The sequence below is a fragment of the Osmerus mordax genome, chromosome 14 (genome assembly GCF_038355195.1).
Source record: "Osmerus mordax isolate fOsmMor3 chromosome 14, fOsmMor3.pri, whole genome shotgun sequence".
NCBI classification, from domain to species: domain Eukaryota; kingdom Metazoa; phylum Chordata; class Actinopteri; order Osmeriformes; family Osmeridae; genus Osmerus; species Osmerus mordax.
In genome coordinates, this window is record NC_090063.1 from 7,602,137 (window position 1) to 7,618,228 (window position 16,092).

The 16,092-nt window shown below is 44.2% G+C and overlaps 1 protein-coding gene across 1 annotated transcript in view; it reads right to left on the reverse strand.

Moving 5' to 3' along the window:
* Positions 1-16,092, reverse strand: part of tln1 (talin 1) — a 55,876-nt gene that overhangs the window by 3,877 nt on the left and 35,907 nt on the right. The window contains exons 35-55 of the mRNA XM_067249693.1: positions 15,276-15,419; positions 14,541-14,702; positions 14,020-14,160; positions 13,534-13,715; positions 13,109-13,241; positions 12,637-12,738; positions 12,242-12,412; positions 11,467-11,712; positions 11,223-11,342; positions 10,796-10,942; positions 10,369-10,535; positions 9,915-10,098; positions 7,916-8,041; positions 6,844-6,960; positions 6,393-6,578; positions 5,887-5,994; positions 3,321-3,426; positions 2,022-2,146; positions 1,499-1,624; positions 1,311-1,373; positions 1,051-1,233 (exon numbers count right to left, since the gene is read on the reverse strand). Of these exons, the coding sequence (XP_067105794.1) occupies positions 1,051-1,233; positions 1,311-1,373; positions 1,499-1,624; positions 2,022-2,146; positions 3,321-3,426; positions 5,887-5,994; positions 6,393-6,578; positions 6,844-6,960; positions 7,916-8,041; positions 9,915-10,098; positions 10,369-10,535; positions 10,796-10,942; positions 11,223-11,342; positions 11,467-11,712; positions 12,242-12,412; positions 12,637-12,738; positions 13,109-13,241; positions 13,534-13,715; positions 14,020-14,160; positions 14,541-14,702; positions 15,276-15,419 (3,039 nt within the window). The remainder of the gene's footprint in view (positions 1-1,050; positions 1,234-1,310; positions 1,374-1,498; positions 1,625-2,021; positions 2,147-3,320; positions 3,427-5,886; positions 5,995-6,392; positions 6,579-6,843; positions 6,961-7,915; positions 8,042-9,914; positions 10,099-10,368; positions 10,536-10,795; positions 10,943-11,222; positions 11,343-11,466; positions 11,713-12,241; positions 12,413-12,636; positions 12,739-13,108; positions 13,242-13,533; positions 13,716-14,019; positions 14,161-14,540; positions 14,703-15,275; positions 15,420-16,092) is intronic.

A 16,092-nucleotide genomic window follows, 5' to 3' on the forward strand; every position in this document is an offset into this window, starting at 1 on the left:
TTTCCTTTTTGTAATAAATGCCGACTTGTGTACAGAGGTTGAGTATGCATGGTTTTTATGCGTACGCACCTTTATAAATGAGGTCAGGCACCTTGAGTAGGCCTAATCACACTTCTTTCAAAAAGGGAAAGGACTCAACGACTGTCGTGTGCAAATTCTTTAGTGTCGCAGAAATCATAGACAGAGGCTAAAGTTTCTAGCAGCGGATTGAACATCTCAAGTCTATGTACTGGATGATGGTATAAACAAATGGGAATGACCCCCAGTGGCAGCTGCAGGCTCTGAGAAGAAGGAGATAAGTCTTTGCTGATTGGACCACAGATTATGAGATTCCCTGATGTGCTTGGTGTGCCTAGAGCTAGCTGACTTATTCACAGCCCTGGACACACTATATCTAAGGAGTGTATGGGATCATGGTTGTTTAAAGTGTCTGCTAAATGACTAAATGTAATGTAAATGTACTGTATGTGGAAACTAACCACATACTTGGGCATCTAGAATTGACACAGGGTTGCTTTAAATACGTTAGTGTACGTTTTGAACTTCATACATTTCCTGTCACCTATTGAAAATTGTTGGCAATATGTCAACCATGACAACCTTACAGGACAAGTTGGGATATGAGATGAGTGGATCACTTTCAGCGTACACCAAAGTTAATTACAGTGTGCTGGAATATTTTTCTTCCTTACATCCATTATTCCTGAATTAACATTTACATTTTATTCATGTAGCAGGCACTTTTATTCAAAGCGACATGCCCACATCACCCAACTAAATTCAACATTCCCACTCCCTTTGCAGGATTCTAATCAATATAAACTGTGGTTCCTAGCAGTGTTCCAACCTGAAGTGCTACTTAGTTTGTATTAAATAAAAGCTGCATATAAAGTCTTGCTTTAAACTGGGATAAATATAGACAACCTAAGCCTGATGTGACAGCTGTACACATAAGGGGAGCCACAAGTAAACCTAGAAACTGAGACACCAACCAAAATATGAACACCGCCTCTCTGCCCCTCCCCCCCACACACACACGGGCACACCGACCTGTAGCCTCTTCATGGTCTGGGAGTCCTGGTCCGCCTTGACTTTGCAGGCCACCAGAAGCTGGGCCGTGGAGGCGGCCACCTGCTTAGCGGAGGAGATGAGCTTCTCCTCGCTGGCGTGGCCCTGCACTGCAGAGTTGGCTGCCTCGCACAGGTTGTTGGTGGCTGCTGCAACCATACGGGCCTGACGCATGTGTGGAGTATGTTAGTGAGGACGATTTGCTGTGAGAATCAAATAGTGTGAGACATCATGACACTTACAGCTGAAATGAGACCCTGAGACCACTGTCCATCATCCGCTGCGTTGGCTGGGATGGCACCAACCTAGGAGACGGGCACAAAGGAGGGTTGAAGAGAGTGTCAACACAGAATGAGAATCTTTATGAGACTTCAGGATAGGGCCAGGGATCATTAAGCACTTTGCTACAATGAAACCTGAGAAGGCTTACCTTTCCCTGGGCGACCAGTTCCCTCTGAGCAGCTGAGGCAGCTTTCACCAGTGCACTGGTAGCGGCCGCAATCGATTTGGCCGCCTCAAGGATCTGCTCCTCGAAGTTCAGGCTCTCATCAGCTTCCTGTTTACAGAGTCAGCAAGTATGCTTTAGTTGACAAACACAATGCAACTACCTTGACGTGACTGTGCAAGTACCCGTTTTGAACACCATCAAAACACAGTAGCACACCCATTCTGATGTTAATAGTGTGGTTCTGTGCAACTTCCACAAGGACCCATGGGTGTCAACTACTTAACCACCGCCAAGTCCTCTCTTTAAAATGCACAAGCTAACAAAGGCAATGCGTTTTGAAGCTGCTACGCCTGAGGTCAAGAGTCAAGACCTGCACCACCAGTTGAGGAGCATTGCACGCAGGCTGTGAGCAACAGCGGGGCTGAGGGAAGGGCTGAGGTTAAGCTAGCAGGGTGGAGGTGTGAGCCATGGGAAGCCCTGAGGCAGGTGGAGGAACCCCTCTCACCTTGGGCTTGGTCCGGGGCCGCAGCTGCTCCAGCTTCTTGGCGGCAGCTTCGATGGCGGCTGCTGCTCCTAAGAGCTCGTTCTCTGCGATTACGGTTGGATCTTCGGGGTCCACCCATTCTGTTCCTGTAAGAAACAATCATTCGAAGTCATTAATGACTATTGACCAAACCTCACATGCACTGTAAATATTTCACTCTTTGGCCTTCATCAAAAGCATGCAATCCCCAAAGTCAGGGATCATGCACAGTTACTATCCTTCAGGAATGTTAGGGCATAGGAAACATGCTGTAATATACTACTGAACTTTTACATGTTCACTTGTACATTCTCTGTGTCTTATAACGATATAATGATGATACATAAGAAAATATATTACATAACATTCCCTGTGACTTGATATTGGCTAAGTATAGAGACGTAGACTAGTAAATCCATTCTCTAACTATTTGGAAATGACTACTGCAGTATTTAATACTGGCGAATTGATGTGCTTTTCAGTGGGCCTTTTACCACTTCCAGCCAACCACATCAATCTCCTGCTCCTTCTCTCTCAAAGGGCAGATATAGACATCCCATTTTCATCTGCCCTTAAATCAAGATGTGGCATTATCACCACGAAAGCCAGCAGGGTTCTCTTACACTTAAGTCCTCTTACATGAGAGCTGTTGAAGATTGCTTGTCGAAATAAGCAAGGGGGTGTTTTTTCTTTTGGGGGTGGGGGGGTGGGGGCGGGGGGCGGGATCACAACATCGGTGGTTGATGCAGTCATGCTGTTGCCTTGAGGACGATGCAGTTTGTACTTGACACCTTCAGAGCAGGGGGGAGTGTGGAGATGGTCGTGTGTAAGAGGAGAAGGGCCTGGGGACATCAGCTGAGAAGCATTGGTGAAAATGAGGCTGTCAACAGCGAGGGAGACCCCCCCCCCCTCCTCTTAAGACATACTTTGGCTGCGTCTCATTCCAAGGACATACTTCATCTTGACCTCGTTGGTTTGCCCTTGCCAATCAGACCACCACTGTTTATAGGCTATTGATATTCATCCATACTGCTATGGTCCGTACTGGTATTGCATATCTTGTACTATCAGATCAGAGAGGGAAAGTGGATAAGGAGTGAAGTGGGTTTTGAAGTGGGTTTTGAAGTGAGTTTTCTCCTCCACTGAAGTGGAGGAGAAAACTATGAGGAAGTGAACTATGGAACCTATACACAGTCTATAGGACGGGAGACGTGAGAGAGGAAGAGTGCGCGTAGGGGGTGTGTGTAGTTTGGATATCTGAAAGCCCGTAGGTCAAACTACCTTTCATGGCCTCCGCAGCCTGAATGAGCTCTGTGACAGACCCAGCCACGCGCTTCGAGTAGGTGGCCAGCTGCTGCTTGAGCTCATGGGTGGGCTTGTGGATTATCTGTTGGAAGGGGACAAAAAAGGGACAACCATCAGATGGCTCTGGAAACACGACAACCTCTGTGTTCAAACATGCGTAATTAATTGACATACAGTAGGAGGTGTAATAAGAACAAGTCTCACTTTGCATACTATGGTTGTAGGGGTACAGCTCGTGTCTCTCAAACATCCATCCCATATCACAATAATAAAATGGGCTTGTTAAACATTTTGAAATTTGTGTCTTCCGTTAAGAATAAGTTAGGGTGACGAAGCGTAAGGTATTTAACTGTTTGGACATGATAGGAAAATAAATGTGGTCAATTCAGACTACACATATAAGGGCACCACCAGTTACTATTGTGGTCTTGTTTAGGACAATAATAGATTGGGAAATGTCAGAGATTTAAAAGGGCTTGCCTGACTGTGACACAGGGTGGCCTGCCGAAGAATCGTAGAGTGTACAGAGCGTGAACAAGAGGTTCCAGAACCAAAAGCTTGTTCATTTTATTTAAGCCCTGGAACCTTTTGGGCCAACATGGCAACCATTGTCACTTCAGCTCAAATAACAGTTTGCCTGTCTCTGGCTCATGGGGAGGGGGGGGGGAAGCTGGCTCCAGTCTAAGTGACTGTCCTCAGAGTGTCCTCTACTGAGGCGCCCTCGCCAGGTCGTGGGTGGCGGATGACAGGTGCAGGACATTACTGGAGCTATCTGTGCCCACAGGCCCACAGCGAATAGGCATACCGTGCTCAAGTTCTTATAAATGCGCTACTAAGAAAAGACAGGAGACGCATGAGAGTGGCTGCATGGGAATGCGTAGAATGACAGTGACTAATACAGCAGCCACACGCCAATGCATCATGTCTGCACACACATGCACACACACACGAATCACGCAGCGAGCAGCCCTTTCACACACATGAGCGGCACATTCACACACATGAACAGCACATTCACACATAGGATGGTTGCTCTATCACCCGTGCCCCACTTGAATGGCACCAGAACATGTTTTCAAAATGAGCGTCAAAGAATGGCATGGTATGTTAAACGCACGGTAACACACACACACACACAAACCTTCATGCAATAAAAAAATAAGAGGAGGGGGGGGGGGGGGGGTGCACCATTCTCAAATTAGCCATTTTATTTAAAAAAGGATTGTGAGCCTGATCATGTTAGTTTACATCAAACCTTTCACATGGTTTTGTTCCATCATGTGATACACTGTAGTTCATGGCATTCATCTAAAGATCCAAAGGGGTTAATGTCTGCTCAGAGTCAGGTAAGGAGAGATGGGGTTATTCTTATGAGACCTGCTGAATTGTAAGTATGTCCCAAGGCACCCAACCAAAGCTGCTCCACACTCGTGCAGGTCAATCATGTTGCCTTACTCACCGGCTATCACAGTCAACATTGATGGAACATTGACAAAATGTTTGGATGGAGGAAGAATAGAGGGGGCAAAATCATTTCTTTTTTTCTTAACTTTTTTTTCATATGTGGGAATTTTATATTAACACTGCATTCATGGACATACAAATGGAGGCATGCAAGTGAAAGATAACTGTGATGTTATTGAACCAATAAACTGGAAATGAACTAATTCTAGCTAAGATAACAGCTTGATGCATCTTCTATTGGGGTTCTCATGAGGACACCCCTAACATACCTGGCAACAACAGATACTTCATTCTTCCAGTGGAAATGTTAATGGTTAACCCTTTACAACTCTGCATGAGTGAAATCTCAAAAATACTTTGGATATTACTGGAGCTTAACACCTGCCTACCTACCTACCTTGGTAAAAAACAAAAAAAATCTAATGCTGAACCAATGGTTTGTTTAGATGTTCTAGTTTAAATTGGTAAAAACATTTAAATGCTTCACAACATAATGTATATTAGGATTTCTAATTAAGCTAAACATTTCCATCCTATTATTTTATATTGTACCCTTCCTTCACAAACAAGTGGCTGAGTGGGCACTCCATAAGTGGACGGAGAGCTAGCCACTGTAGAAACAGGACATGAAATGTCAAATAACAAAGGGTTCAGGGTCGGGTTGGCTAGGGCGATATTTCACTGGGGGCACGGTCTGTTAGTTTTGTGACCGTAAGCAGGGTGGGAAGGCTGTTGGTCTTTATGTGCACTTCACTGTAAGCAGACACCTTTCTTTGAAAGGCTTGTTATTGCCAGACCAGCAGTAACAGACTGGGTCTGTTACTGGGTTACTGAACCCACAAATTCATTCTTCAATTATGAAGAAGTTATACCTGTGTGATTGAACTGGATTGGTTAGCAACAGCTAGCTGTCCATGAACTGTGCACTCTAAAGATTCTAACATCTGTGAATTGAAATATATTCTTACAGATTCTTGAGAATAGCAGGAATCCAAAAGCAGGAAATGTACAGTGTGTGTGTTTGCATGGTTGTGCTTGTGTTTTTGAGTGTGTGTGTGTGACAGCAGAGCCCTCTCACCACTAGCACATGTTCGAGCAGACCCAGGTACCCAACAGCACACTCGTTGCCATAGCGCAGGGCTCTCATCTGCACCTCCATGTTGACCTCAGGGTGATAGGCCGCTTGCTACGGAGACATGAGGGAGACCATTAGCTTAGTGTGACAGTCATATATACTGTACATATCCATACACTCCATTGTTGTCCTCCACTGTGGTGCTGTGATTTGTATGTGATACAAATAGTGAGAAAGGAAGGGTAAATGTGAAATCTACATGGTAGTTATTGAAGAGTCAACAAAGCAGTTAGAAGAATCAATAGTCAAACATGAGTTAGTAGGTCTGTGAATTTTAAAGTTTGTGTAACTCTGTTATACTCTATAATTGTAAAAACAGTGACAGATATTTTAGAATAAACCTGAATTTGTCAATATTATTTATCTGGCAGGTTTCCTGACATTTTAAATGTTTATGAAGGGTTGTCTGATGGTTATGGTTTGTTTTGTTGTATTAACATTCTGTTTACCTTGCACGAGTGCAGCATATCAGCGATGGCTCTCCTACTCAGGTTCGCTGTGGCAATGACATCCTCCTGGCGACAGGAGTTCCCAGCAGCCACTGCTTTGGCAGTTGCTAGGGTGATGCCTTTGGTCATGCGGATGAACTCCTCTGGTGTGGCTGTTTTAGGAGGTGGGTCTGAGCTGCTGAACACCTGAGACCGGAACAATCACAACATTAGTTTCATTTGAACTTAATGACATCATAACGCTGACTAATGAACTCTATCATAACCAGAACTCTATCATAACCATATCAGCTAAACAAAAGGTATAATTAGAAAACTCTTCAGATGTTACGAAAGAGTACAGTATGATATGAAATTCTTGGGCAATAATGTTGGTGAAAATATGTGCACGTTTTGCACTGTAAAATACAATACACGAAGACACTTGCGCTGCTGTGACAGTAGCACTCACAGCCAGCTCCTGTTTGATGTGCTCGATAGTGGCCTCCAGCCCCCTGGTGCCCTTAGTGGCTTCATCCTCCACTGCTTTTACAGTCTTCAGCAGCGACGTCACGTTCGTCACCATCACCTGGGGGGACAGACACCTGTGCTTCAGGGCTTCTAAATAAAATGGGATGGTGTTGTACCCCTTGTGCGTCTTGTACCCTTGTATCGTTGCGTTTTCATGCACAGTAAGGTAAGAATAGAGGTCAACAGAGAAAGACATACAGAGGTAATCACTAAGACGGTAAACAGAGAAAGCATGAGCCAGTTTTGCAAAGTGTTTGTGTGTATGTCAGTTTGAGGGTCGTGGTATAATGTAGCTCTACTGAAACTGGTAGGACATGTTACCTCCATGTCTGAATCTGGGGTTGGGAGAGTCTGTGGGTGTGTGTGTCTGTTTCTATATTGTCGTAATCCTTTCTGTCTGTCTGTGAGAGCATTTCAGACAGTGTGTGTGTGTTGGGGGGGGGGGGGGGTAGTCTAATGTTACTCTTCAGCTGTTGTCAGATACTTCTGGCCCTAACTAAGATGATTAATGACCGGAAAATCTAAATGAAAAGGGCAGAAAAACTAGACACCAGGATTGAAGAAGTCTCTGTAGACACGTCAGGAGTGTCTCCTGCATGTGAACGAGCAGTTCCTCAAAGAGGTGGACACTGAGAAGTGTGTGGACCTGTTTATGAGCTGTTGCAGGAGACAAACTGGTAACGGAGCAAACACACACACCACTTTACACCCAATAACCCTTTTATTCTCTCCTAAAAGTAGATGATGGACTGCTGAGGTGTAGTCTGGCTATGCAATAACGAGATGACATTAGGTACATCCTGCCACATTGCTAAACTGATGGTAGACTTTCATTATGACCACATACAGTGGTCAGGTTTGAGCTATATGAATGACAGGTGCGAGGGTTATGTGAAACTGGGTTATGGGAAATGGTAACTGTACTGTATGTAGAGTACTACCTTCATGTAAGTAGTAGTCTAGGTTGTCAACTAGCCGTAGTGTTTCTACACAAGAGAGAAGGACTAGTTTACCTTGGCAGAGTTCTTCAGCTGCAGCATGGCAGGGTCATCATGGGGCTTGCCCGACGCCGCCTTGGTGGCACTGATGAGGTCACCCAGAGCTTTAGCCACATCTTTGACCGCGTTGATCAGAACCACCTACAGGGGGCACAACAGTTACATGTGAGTTGACATTTTGCAGATGTGACCCATGTGGTTGGGTGGCATTTCCTGTCTTACACACAGACAAGGACACAATGACTCAAACACACAGGCCACACGCAGACACACATGCACAGGATTGCATGATTAACTCCACTACACAACATGATGAATGGACAAGATACCACTGTGAACGTGCCAGCCAATCAACCTCAGTGAGGATGGGAATGGTTCTTGTGATGCAGGCAGTGGGATGGATCCCAGTGGCATTCTTATGTTGTAACTCCTCAAAAGACCATCGTGGCCCAACATAACTTTTCAGTTTCAGCCTTGAACTAGATCAATAAAGAATAATTATTTATATGTTATTCTTATTTTATATAACTACAAATGCTACCTAGCATGATCATAAAAAAAAAAAAGATGTTAAGGGGGCAGAACAGCCACAGGAAGATGCCAAACAATTGTATATATGAGAATTTGGACCAGCCAATAACACTCAATAAATACCAGGTTTATGCAAAATAGTTAGCCTAGTTAGTCAAAGCCTAAGAGCAAAGCAAGCAAAGTACATCCAAAATCCACCAAATATGAGAGAACGGGACCCTTTGCAAGACATCTGCATGAATAAAGACGGCTGATAGGCTAAGGGTACTTCTATGGCCACAAAACGCAGAGCCAGCCAACTCTGTAAACAGGAAGTTTGTAAAACTTCCTGTTTACAAACTGTGCTCACAACTTGACAAGTGAAGGCACAGCTGTGTGTTGTGTGTTCTCTGCCACTGTGAAACCATGATAAGGATGTCACATGGTGTGCATGTCTCCTCCTTGACTCATCTGTGACGGTCAGAGCCAGTCACAGAGTGGCAAACTAACTGAAAAGAAAGTAGGAAGGCAAGTACAAACCCTTGTCTTTTTTTGATTGCCTTTCCCATTTAAAAAATCGATTGATCTTTCCACGTTACACCGTTCACCTGATTTGGATGTAAATACCCTGAAATTAAAGCTGAAAGTCTGCACTTAAAGCACATCTTGATTGTTTCATTTCAAATCCATTGTGGTGGTATACAGAGCCAAAATGATGAAAATTGTGTCAATGTCCAAATATTTATGGACCTAACTGTATATATATAGAATATATTATTAGGATATATTATTATATATTATTAGGATGAAGAAAGACATGTTGGGTGATATCACCCAACATGTCTTTCTTCATCCTAATAATTTGCATCATAGACAGTCGTTTCTTCCACACTAAAACACACACAGGACGGATGGGTGAGTTCAGATACAAGGAGAGTACCCACATCATCAGAAAGTGAAGCCCCATGGTCAGAGAAAAGGGCCTTTATCCACAAATAAGGAAAGGAAAGCAAGCACACACAGAGCACACAATTATACATGACACGGCCTTCGAAAAATCAGTCTGTGAAAATTGAACATGTACTTTATGTGTTGGCTTGTACCGTAAGCTAAATTGTTGATACTAGACACAGTTATATGAAGTCCCTCGCCAGACAGGGACAACGACAGGCAGCCTGTGTTCTACCTGTGTTTCAGGTGTTCTACCTGTGTTTCTGGTGTTCTACCTGTGTTTCTGGTGTTCTACCTGTGCTTCAGGTGTTGTGTTTCAGGTGTTCTACCTGTGTTTCAGGTGTTCTACCTGTGTTTCAGGTGTTGTGTGTCAGGTGTTCTACCTGTGCTTCAGGTGTTGTGTTTCAGGTGTTCTACCTGTGTTTCAGGTGTTCTACCTGTGTTTCAGGTGTTGTGTTTCAGGTGTTCTACCTGTGTTTCACGTGTTGTGTTTCAGGTGTTGTGTTTCAGGTGTTCTACCTGTGTTTCACGTGTTGTGTTTCAGGTGTTCTACCTGTGTTTCAGGATCTTCTGCACCCAGGCTGGCAGCACCCAGCTTGACCACATCGGCCAGTTTGGTGATGGTCGTGACTGAGGACTGTGCGGCCTGGGCCAGTCTCTCCTGGCTGGCCCCGGCACCAGAGACCAGCAGCTTGGTGTCCTCCACCAGGGCCTTAGCAGTCTTCAGGATATGCTCCCTGGGGGACAAGCATTGTAGCAGGGTCAACTGACAGATACACATTATCAGAAGGAATTAGATGCTCTCACTTTAGATTGTACATAATAAGATACTGTTACTATTATGTTTGTGTTCTATATGACACAGTATAGTGAAGCATAGCATTACCATAAAATAAAATACTGTGTCTGCCATAGTGAGCGCATTTAATTAAAACACAGAATACAGGAAAATGTCAGTGATTTGATCATTCCACTCCATTCTCCATTCCAAATGGTCGTTGCCCTACCTATGGTCGGCAAAGGTTTCGGAATTCTCGCGGTTAAGTGTGCCAGCTGTGGCAAACATGATAGTGGTATCCAGGTCAGCGATGATGCCCGACACAGCACTGGCTGCAGTGATACAAGCCTGGGTGCCACGGTTACCAGCCTGCAGAGCTGCCAACACGTGGGACACCTGAGGATGAGAGAAGATTCAATTTCAATTTACAGTAAATAGAGAACTATGGAATATATATATGATATTGCACAAACCTGTATATATACACACATTATTTACAGTACTACATATAATACTGTTGCATGTACTGTATTCTATATGTATAGCATATATGGAATCGACAATGTATATAAAATGGTGCTTAAGGAAGTCAAATTCCTGCACTACGGTGACTATATACTGAGAGTTCCCCTACTAGACTTGTGGTTATTGCTCACCTTTTCGGAGACCTTCCGAGCGCTATCGATCAGCTCCTTCTTAGTGAAGGCATCATTGGGGCTGCACTGCAGAGCTCCAGCCTTGGTGACCAGGCCTGTACAGGTGAAGCCCAGATCCCCAACTTGCTTCTTGATGTGGGAGCCAATCTGGAATTATAAATAGGGCACAGTGCCCGTGATGCAGTTGGTGAGTAAGATGACCCCCACAAACATCTAGACATTTATTTCATTACACAAGTCATTACATGCACAATGATTGAGCCAGCTGTCATAATTGTAGGCCTAATGGGTGTTTGCTATGTTTACATTTTGTATTTTTTCCTTGCTGTAAAATAGTCTTTGATTTTCTGTATCGCATTGACATAAGACACCAACAACTGACCGAGGAGACTGTTGGCCTAACAAACCAATAGAAGACGTTTTTTACCTCATCGTTTTCAGCAGTGATGGCAGCATATTTAGCCTCTGTGGCCAGATCTCCAAATTCATTAGTTAGCTGGTTGGCCAAGCCTCCAAGTTCATCTGGGTTGTTGTTGGACTTGGTCACCTGAAATCAACACAACAAATACTTTGTATTTCACTTTATTACTTGTACTCATAAGAAAAAAGTTACATTCATTACGAGTATAAGAGGCCGCATTTATTAGAATTTAGAAACCAATTTGACTCACCATCTCCTGGACAGTGACAGCGATGGCCTTGGCAGTCTTGACCATGGTGGTCTGGTAGTCCACAAAGGTGCCCTCGGGCTCACCAGGGTTCTCCTCCATTTTATTGATGGAATGGGTGATGGAGTCCACCATGCCGCCGACGGCGCCGGCCGCGCTGGCGGCCTCGTTCAGGGTAGCGGCCAGGTCGTCCACGGCCTCCTTCATCATCTGGACCGACTCTTCCAGAGCCTCCTGAGTGTGGGCCGCCTGTGGAGGGAGGAGGCACATAACATGAGAATTAGATATCCTTCACATGTTAACGTGCAGTATACTGAGACATCGGCCACTACTACCTAAGAGTTTTGATTCTAAACAATATAATTATACTGTAATATTATTAATACATTCAAATATGAGAAACGGTGCCCCCAATTCTTGTCTGAACTTCCATACTTCCCTCCAGCTCGAGTTAGATTAGCAGTGGTTTCACAAAATAAAACAAGGACGAAAGTTTGCCTCGCCAAAGGCGATTAGCTGGAACAGGAATGGCTGGAAAAAGCGGGCTGCTCCAACAATTAGCAATGGACATTCCACTGACACTGAGCTGTCTGTGTTGCTACACAACTGTCAGAGGTCTACTCTCATTAGCTAACACAACCTGTTTAGGGAATGTTTTGTTATTTAGCTACTGTACCTTTAACAGTAATAGTAGTATAACAGTAGTAACTGTAACATTAGTAATCGTGTAACAGTAGTTAATTGAACAACTTGACAGTGCAGTAGAACTAGAGCAGACCTTGGGGTTTCCTCCAGCCTCCTTGGCCGTGTAGAGCATCTGTAGAGCAGACTCGGCCAGCGTTTTGGTCTGGTCTAACACTGCCATCTGCTGCTGGCTATTGAGGATCTTGGAGGCTGTGCCGATGGATGCCATTATGAGGGGCTCAAAGTAGCTCACCATCTGAGACACCTGGAGAAAGCAGCAAGATATATCAAAATAAGAAGGGATAATATGCCTGTATTTACACACAGGAAATTACCAAAACAATTAAATACAGTATGTTATATGGCAATTTACAAAAATGAGTTTTTTTGAAGAGTAAATGCACCCCCCCCCCCTCCCCCCAGGCAACTTATACTGCATGTAGCCTAAACTTGTGAACTTCAGTTATTGGAGGTCTGAAAGCCGAGTACCTTGTGTCCCAGGTGGGAGGCCTCAGAGCGGGCAGCGATGGCCACTGGCTCAATCAGATTGCTGATCTCTTGCACTGAGGCAGCCATCTGATCATGGAGAGCCTGATGGGCGCATGCAGACACACAAACACATGTTCCATTAACTTCCAGCACTTTCCATGTATCATGTAATCTGATGACCATCTAACGACAGCCAGCAGTCAAGCAAACACCTCTGCCTCCTTTCCATTTAATTATGTATATTATTTTGATAAACAAATAGCATACACATTAAACAGGGAGTCAGATGGCTGAGCGGTGAGGGAGTCGGGCTAGTAATCAGAAGGTTGCCAGTTCGATTCCCCGCCGTGCCAAATGACGTTGTGTCCTTGGGCAAGGCACTTCACCCTACTTCCCTCGGGGGAATGTCCCTGTACTTACTGTAAGTCGCTCTGGATAAGAGCGTCTGCTAAATGACTAAAGGTACACAAACCTCGTGGGAGATGTCCTCTCTGGGAGTGAGCTGTTGGCTGATGGCTGCCAGGGAGGCCTGGTCAACTTCTCGGATACAGTTGTTAAGAACCTCGATGGCTTCGTCACACTCCCTTTGGCCTGGGGCTTTATCTCTGTACACACAAATAATCAATGTCAGATAAGACATTAAACGGCCCCATCTTAATGACAAAAAACAAGGCATTCCCTTGGCCAATCACGATTTTGTGAAACGCGTCTCTGCATGTGCTGCATGGTGATTAAACATTTGCATTCATTGAAATGTGAAGTATAGTCAAATGAAATGTATATATATTGAGAAATATTTAGTTTATTTGACAAATTCATTCATAGCTCCTGTGCTATTTCCATATCCCTAGCCACTCAAATGATGTAATAAACATCCAACTTCCACTCTAGTCATACCTCATGTTGGTGATCAGTTTCTTGATGGAGTCGGACACGGTCCTTGAGTGCCCCGCCAGGACAGACCACTTGGGTGGGTCCTTGGGGTTGACGGCCAGGGAACGTGCGGTCTGGATCAGGCCCGTGGAGCTCTCCAGCATGGTCTTGGCTGCCACCACAATGGGCTCCATGGCTGCGTGACCCTGACAGATTTAAGGGTTGAATCTTTTATGGTGAATGACTTATCTGACAAAGTGAGACAAAATTGGCTTAAATTTGCTGGGCATGTAAACGGAACATAACATTAATATATACTCTCCCACAAACAGCAGCTTGTGCAGGAAGGCAATAATATCATAATACTTTAAAAGATTATATTATAAATTCAATCTTCACACAAATAATGTAACTCGAATGACCACCGCTGTGGGTCACAATAGTGTCACACTATTGATCTGTAGAGTTTAAGAGGGCAGGTTACTGGTGCTACTTAGTACAATGAGGTACCTCAGGGCTTATTTGAGCAGGCACGCTGGCAAATTCTGGGTTGGAGGCGAAGGCTGTCAGGTTGTCTACTGCCTCGATCAGGGGGCCTGTAGCCGCTTTACACTTCTGTCGGTTCTCATGGTTGAATGCTCCATCCAGGGCCTGGTCAAGGACCATCATGCAACATTAGTTTACCATTGTAATACTTTACGTACATTTCACTCATATTACAACCCTCCTATATAGGCTACATGCCCCACCACATTCTGTGTGTCTGCAGAGATCTCTAAACGGACTACAGCCTTAAGCTTGATGAATAACGGCTGTGTTTTGTTATTGCGTTCTCAACAAAATCAAAAACAAGTTTATTCTCCAGAACCAGTTCAAAAGCCTTATAAAGTCTACAAAAAGTTCTCATCTGCAGTCACATTCACAATATATTCGTTTTGCTTTCAAATAAATATAATTCACCAAATCCAAATTTCCAACCGCTCAGAATTATTATAATATTTAAAATAATACTCAGTGGGACTGTGATTTACTTTGATTGACTTGACCAGATTGGCGGTGCTGTTAGCCACTTCTTTGGCTGACTGTACAAACTGTCGCTTGGCAACTGGGTTGGCGGTCTTGGAAGAGGCGAGGCGGCAGGCATTGCAGAGAGCAGAGGTGTGTTTGGCAACAATGGTGGCGGCAGAGAGGACCTTGGGAAATGACAAGAGAAGTGTCATGAAGTGGGAGTGTCCATTGGCATTGACCGATGAGGCAATTAATGCTTCAATAGGTAACATTATAAGTTAACTTAAGAAACAGCACCCCCCATCCTGTCTGAACTACCGTGCTTACCTTCAGCTCAAACTGGCTTGACTAAATAAACGAAGAAGATAAGACCATCTCACCAGATGAGAAGGAACCGGAATGTTGGAATATAATTGGCTGGAAAATTTGAAGTTGACATTCCACTGGCACTGAGCTGTCTGTGTTGCTAAACAACTCCCAAAGGACCTTGTTAACAATTTGCTTTGTCAGTTTTATTTTTTAACCTATAAAGTACCTTTAAGTTATGAGACGTGGAAGTCACACAGACAGATTTATCATTTTTGTGAACAACACTTTGCACAGGTCATTGTCACAATGAACACATGGATGGGTAAGTGATCGAGCACACAGAAGTCTCTGCTCATTCAAGAATGAGAGTTTGTGCTCATTCATTCATGATGTGTGTGCATGTTTGAGTTTGATTCCTCGTGTGTGTGAGCATGTGTGCGTTCTTCTACCTGGGACTGTGTACAAGCTGGGTCCACTAGGTTCTGGCATGCCATCTGGATGGACTGGTTGGCACGGGCAAACTGGGCAGGGTCCACCAGCCCCTTCTGACCGGCATGGCTGTTGGCGTCTGACACACCCACCAGGTAGGCACCCTGCAAGATCAAGGAAGATCATTGGTTGATTCACAAAAATCCAGCCAATAAGAATTTTTTTTGACATAAACAAACCAGTTAGGTTTAGTATAATACTGTACCAATCTTAATATCGAGTCTTAAACCAAAGTATCTTTTGTTTAACAAATTATACAGTAGACCAAAACAGGACATTTAAACATACATCCTGATCATGGAAATCCACAGTTAAGATGTGTTGATGCAAAGTTTTAGCTACAGGATTTTGGTCATTTTTACCATGGCAACAACCAACGCACATGACATCACATGCAGTTGTCTACTGCATGTGCCCTATTTGAGAGCTATTTGAAAGCACAATGAGAGAGTGCTGGAAGAGGAGCAGGTAGTGATTGGTTGTGAGTGGAGATTTCAGAGGAAAGCACACAGAACGTAATCCACCTCTTATTTTTTGTCTGTGTGTCAATGTGTGTGTGTGTGTGTGCGTGCCCGCAAAATAGATACTGAAGAGAAACTTAAGAGCTAGATCTGAATTCTTCCAAAGAAGAATATTTGTGCTTGTTTTTGCCTTTGCTGTAAGATGATAAAGATGTATTGTGTGTGTACATGCATGAAAACTGAGTAAATCCACTACTGAAAAGCTCCCCACTCCCCCTTGCTCCAGATGTTTCAAACAAATGTCTCACGCATTGGG